The sequence below is a fragment of the Paramisgurnus dabryanus genome, chromosome 23, assembly GCF_030506205.2.
Source record: "Paramisgurnus dabryanus chromosome 23, PD_genome_1.1, whole genome shotgun sequence".
Taxonomy (NCBI): Eukaryota; Metazoa; Chordata; class Actinopteri; order Cypriniformes; family Cobitidae; genus Paramisgurnus; species Paramisgurnus dabryanus.
The window spans coordinates 29,866,638-29,872,943 of NC_133359.1; the positions used below are offsets into that span (position 1 = coordinate 29,866,638).

Genomic DNA, 6,306 nt, shown 5'->3' on the forward strand with positions numbered 1-6,306 from the left:
TCATGCCTAAATTGTAAAAGGGTTGTTGTAATGTGTGGGTAGGGGTTTTTGCTCTCTGGCACAGTTGGACGCACATGGGTGCTCAAGTAAAGCCTTCAGCAAGGGTTCTGTTAAAATGAATGTCTGGACATTTTTCTTGGATGTTACAATATTAAGCCTTAAAGTACTGCATAATTAAGGACTTGAGTAACAGGTGAACTGTCACTGCTGTCACTACTTTCGAGCTAGGCGGCACGGTTTCAGCCACCAGCTACCTCAGTTTCACCCACGTCCCGCCTCTTTACCCATTTTCTGCTATCCGCAAATGATGCACGGTGACGCGCTGCCAAGATTGTGACAGCAGGCCCCGGCAACTTTTGGTTTTAAAAAAGCTCTTCACAAACCTATGTGATGTCACGGACACTACGTCTATATTTTTTTACAGTCTATCATTGCATAGGTGTAGTACATTAAAATCACATAATATCTCTGTCAGCATTTTTTATAACGTTGCCAGCAGCAGCATTTTCTTTATGATTTTCACAAAGTTTAATGTCTTCCAGAAAATTGTCTTCTTTTAATATATAAACATACAATATATCAAATAAAAGAACAGACCCTCTGCTTTCAATAAAACAACAAAATTTCATAATATATTCATTTTTTCTCTTTTTTCACCTCTCAAATCTTGTAGGTTTCTTCAAAAATACAAAATTTTGAGAAAATTGCACCTTTTAAAGAACTTTAGTTAGAGATCAGAATCAGAACAATGATCAAGCTTTTGGATCAGTGTAAGCAATAGTGTTTTATAAGTTGGGTAAGAGCGCCACCAAAGTGGATAACAGCAAAAGAATGGATTGCCATAAAAGCTCATCATTGGCAGGGAAGCGTTTTTTTCTTAATTGACGAGATAACTTGTCCAGGACAAAATTATCAGTCTCAATAAAACAAATTTTCTCTGAAACTAAATAACTCATTGTCAGTAATGCATCTTTTAAAGGTGGAATTACAAACATATAAACATTATCTTCCTTAATAATTGAAGCAGATCAGTATATTTTAAGTTTTGTTAGGGGTTAAGTTAGGTTAGGTTAGTTTCTTTATTGTACGCATAACACAGATAAAGTTTATCCCACCTAGTGGGACAGCAGACATACTGATGGAAATTTTTTATAGTCTGTTTTAGGGAGTCATGATTAAAATCACAAAGACAGTTTGGAGTGAGATTGACTGTAACCTCTGTACAATATCAAAGACTATATAAGTAGCTGATGTGGAGTTCGCCTTCGGGTTAGTGTAATCTGAGGGATCTCTTAAGGTATATAAAATGGTCTCAAGGACACCCATACAATTTCTACATCAGGTGTGCAAATACGCTCTCTGACAGTAACAAAGGAACAATGTCTGTGTGTGTGGGGGGGGCACTCACACAGATAAACCAATAGATGCATGGGTCTAATTACTATGCCCATAAAATGATAGATCTCTTGGAAATGTAATGTGCTTCAATAATACAAGTATTCCAGGATCATGCAGGCAAGGTAAGATGTTCTACAGTCCCTGCGTGACTTTTAGCCTGCCACACCTCCTCCACTGCCATTATGTCAGCTGCAAGGTCATCAGCTGGTAGCTGCTTCATTTAATTCATTTAAACATTGTGAACCAAAGAATATCATGGACGCTGTTATATTTGACAGAGTATTAACACTTAATGACATTTTAATGATATATTCAATTTGTATCACTTGTAAAAAGTGGTCACTTATGTTGTCTTGGTAATGTGAGACAGAGTTTGTTATATGGTTGTATATCCTTATTGTCATGCGTATTTTATTTTATGCATGTACCTATTTCTTTTTAGTTTTATAAAGGACTTTTTATTTTGGTGTGTTGTGGAAACGGGAGAGAAAAAAGCTTTCCCTTTTGTCCCGTGTTTGTTTAGGCTCTCTGTGCTTACTTGAAAAAAGTTAATAGTTGAGAAAGTTAATTGAAAAATTAACTATTTTGTTATCATTGCTACTGGTGTATAAACATAATTGTTCACTTCATCGCTTCATTTTATTTTGAACAACCAGAATTTTGTTTACAGAAATAAATCTTTATTTTTTGGAAAGATGGTACTTAAACCACATTTAATTTGTTAATCAGTTAATAGATGACAATGGTCAATTTTATTCCTCTTTAGAATTCTCTAAAAAAAGTATTTGTGGATTTCATCAAAAGAGTATTATATTGTATTCAATGCAATTCCTAGTGGTATAAAAACTCTTTTGAAAGGTGCACAAACAATAGCCCTACTTCTAGTAAGTAGTATGTTATAGTTGAAGGGGCTTTATTTTTCTGATAGCAAATTTGATAATCTTTTGTCCATAGACTCATAAATAGAAAATGTATTACAGCATCTTGTTTAAAATTGATGATGCTATCATATTAGAAGATGGTTTGGTCATTTCCACACAAATATTTATTGTCAAAAGAAGTCACATTCAAAATATTACATATATGCTACCCTTGTAATAGTGCTCTCAATAATTATTTTCAAAGTATTGAAAAAACAAATCCATTTTGTGATATGGAACTTGGAAGAGACATTTGTACATCTTTTATGTGAATGTGTATAAATAAAATAATGTATGTTACCAGCAATACATCAATTACAACCTAACTATTGTATTTACTAGCTGTTGAACTAATATTTTTTGCTTCAAAAGTGGATAACTCACCTGTAAACATTATTAAACAATTTCATAAATGTTTCTAAGTTATAAAAAAGCTTTTTATTTTATTACTTTTTGTTATTGCACTGTAATTGTAAAGGTGTTTCTAACATTAAAAACAACTAGTTTGAGATTTATATTCCCTTGTCATTTTTGAACTACACTAGAATCCCTCACCCCGCTGTAAAAAATAAAAAAGTAACTTTTACTCTGAGTAAAGTTAAAATGACTCACTTTTTACTTTTCCTTGAGTAGATTTTTAGACCAGTAACTTTACTTGTACTTAAGTGAAATATCATTAATATTTTGTGGTTTTAACACTTTAAATATTATTTTCTTGTATCACAATTCAAAATATTTTATTCAGAATATTGTTAATATTTTTTATTTTACTCAGCAAATTCCTTACCCACAAATGCAAATTCAAGAAGCCCATTTTGTCAATATTTCTGGGCGATTATAATTCTTACGATTTGTCTTTGATGGGCATAAAAACAAAAAATATCTGAAAAGTCAAAGATTGCTTTATTTAACCTAATTCCCCTCTGCCGTTTTTCTTTTTTCCTTTTTTATGTAATTATTATAATTTTCCTTATCATTTTTAAATCCGGTCGGATATTGTTACAAATGAATACATGATACAATTTTGTAAGTCTTTTGGAATTGTTAAATAAAAAGACCTAATGGCGGCCAAGCAAATCACGCGATATTTGATGAGTTCAGCGAAAGGCACGAGGCGAGAACAAATTGGAAACCACGCGATAGTTAGACGAAGACCCATAGGAAAGACGATTGGTAAGTGTAGTCTCGCGATGTTTAGATGTAGACCAGCAGGGAAGTGTGTTGTTCTATGAGAGCTGTTTCGTCGAGCTGACGCGACGTTATTAAAACATAATTTACGATGAAACACAATTAACGCCTATTTAAGTGTCGGTCAGAACCAGAAATGGAGGCAAACTCGACCTGTTCATCTCCTAAAGAGGATGGCGAGCTGGAGGACGGGGAAATCTTCGACGATGAGCCGCAGAAACAGCAGTCGCAAGACGCACGGCCTCCGCGACGCGCCCGAAACAACCGCCCCGCGATGAACAAGAGGGCGCGTGTACCCGGACACATGATGAATAACAGCGCTCCGGTGCCGATGAGAGGCTTGATCCCCGCAGGCCCTCATCCGCCATTCCCCGCCGGGCTCCGGCAGGGCTCCGGCTTCTGGGAGCGCAGTCACGGCGCGTTGGGCCGCTTCAGATACCGAGGGCGCAGAGCGTCAGACTGGACACGCGACTGGACGGAGCGATTCACGGAGAATCACGGCAGCCGATCAGAGAAACGTATCCTTAACGTACACCAGCGCAAAGTAGCAGTGTAATACCACGTTGTTTAGACGCATGCCCTTTAAATACCACGAGTCTCATTGAGATCTCGTGGAGGCGATACCATGGTAAATAAATGAATACGGCAATAATTAAGTACGAGGCTGGTATCACACCATTGTACCCATACAAAGTTACAGTCATCTTACTGTGCTGTCATAGTAGGATGAATGAATGTATTCCATTGCTGTGCTTTATTTTATATCTTACCTTTATTGTGTAATATTAAATTGGCAAAGTCCACTTTAAAGCTTACTCAAGGTTTCTTGCAACAAATACAGACATATTTTTCATGAACATTTCCCACCTGTTAGATTATTTGTATGATTCAGCTGCATAGATTTCATGAGAAAGACCACCGAGCTCAGCAAAGAACAGAAAGGACACACAAGTTTAGATTCTAATAACTTTAATGATCTTCTTCTAAAGCAAAACAAGAAAGACAAAATCTTTTATACCATTCAGAGAACAAACAAACTTTTACTGATTGGTTAAGCAATTAACATGTGTCTAGATGTTACGCTTTAATGCTCACTAACGTATTATTTATATAGCTTATGTGTGTGAGTATGCAATTCATGAGTGCATGGGAGCAAGAGAGAAAATAACTTCTGTTGATGCCTGAGCAAAACTCTCAGAACAGGTGGCTAACAGAACACACAGGAAGTTCAAACACAAGTGAGAGCCAAAACAATAATTTTAATTCTTACACTTACCTACCCACACACATGTATATACCAGGGATGCACCGAAATGAAAACTCTGAGTCTGGGCAGATTCTGAAAATTCTGGATGCACACTGATACTAAAAACTTAATTTTAGTTTTTGTATAATTGTAATAATTTAGACTTTTTTATTATTAACTTAATAAATGTGAGTTGGACTACAAATCAATAACTAACTACAAGCCAAATATAGCTGCAATTATGGAGACAACCCCAACAAGGGCACAAAAGTAAATTGAGTTGAGTTTGGGAGAGCAGTTTAAAAAAATGTCGTAAAACCTCATGATTTTAGACCAATTAATAAAGAAGTTATCAGTAAAAATAGCCAAGTTTGTTTCATATCTTTGTATTAGTGGCAGTGGGATGAAACGGTCATGCACAAGTCATGACATGATGACTAATCCAAGTTTCAAGGCAGTTCACCAAAGTTTAGCAACGATACAGCCCTGTATCCAGTGTGGTGTACTTTGCCAGTATTGATGTTACATTTGAACCAAGGCAACTGAGCTTGTGTCAAGCAAAAATAGTTGTGCCAGATGAAGCCTCAATTTGAAGCATGTGGTGTTAAAGCGTTAAAACACAGCTGTTTCAGCTCCAGTCAACCTCACTATAGCTTTGAAAAATTTACTTAAATGGGTGGATGCTGTGAGAAAAACAGGAATGAGTGGGCAGGGCAACTGATATAACCTAGTATTTACCTAGAATAGCAGTATTACAGAAATAATTAAACTTGATTATTGTTTCAGTCATGAATGTTTTTAGTCTGTTTTCTTAAAAATGGAAAGAAAAAAATATGTGCCATGCATTTTTATTTTAGTCAAAAGTTTTTAGTTGTATGCTTCTCTGTTGTTTGGTTCTTAACTGCTGTTCTCAGAGAAAATGGGTGGCAGATGTCAGGTGAGAAGGCCAGTGAGTGGACTTTCTAAACCAGAGACAGTAGATGAGAGCTTTGAGGATCTGCTCATGAAGTATAAAGAGATCCAGCATGAGCTGGAGTGCATCAGGAAAGAGGAGAGAATGGCCCTGAAAGATGATGAGGTCGCACTGGAACAGCGCTCGGTGGGTACTGAAGCGGGTCCGCCGGCTGTGACGCTGCAAGAGCCCATGTCTGGTGTGACGGAGAAAGTGTTTCAAGCGTTCAACATCCGACCACTCAGACAGAAGCTGCTGACCCCTGCGGAGAGAGACGCTCTCAACGCAAGTGTCACAGAAGATGTCCAGAGACAGGACAGTGATGAGACGCAGAAGGAAACTAGTCTGGATGATGGTATTATTTTGAATCCTTATAAAGCAAATCCTTTGTGACGTTTCGGACAGTTCAGCTGAGCAGATGTGTTTGTCTTTTAGGTGTAAAGGATGAAGACTCAGAATCAGACCTTAACATCTCTGCTGTGAGTTTAGAGTCCACAGCAACCTCTGGCAAGGTACACGTTTAACATTCACTCCTCAGACAAAATATGATAAATGTGTCTGAATGACAAAATAATTAAACTTAAAAGTGTAAAAGAATATAT

The 6,306-nt window shown here is 36.7% G+C and overlaps 1 protein-coding gene across 1 annotated transcript in view; it reads left to right on the forward strand.

The window, feature by feature from the left end:
• The first annotated feature begins 3,498 nt into the window (after positions 1-3,498).
• The window catches only part of LOC135788073 (zinc finger C3H1 domain-containing protein-like), a 26,179-nt gene continuing 23,371 nt past the window's right edge, over positions 3,499-6,306 (forward strand). Inside the window, exons 1-3 of the mRNA XM_065297972.2 lie at positions 3,499-4,024; positions 5,667-6,059; positions 6,140-6,216. Of these exons, the coding sequence (XP_065154044.2) occupies positions 3,643-4,024; positions 5,667-6,059; positions 6,140-6,216 (852 nt within the window). The 5' untranslated portion in view covers positions 3,499-3,642. The remainder of the gene's footprint in view (positions 4,025-5,666; positions 6,060-6,139; positions 6,217-6,306) is intronic.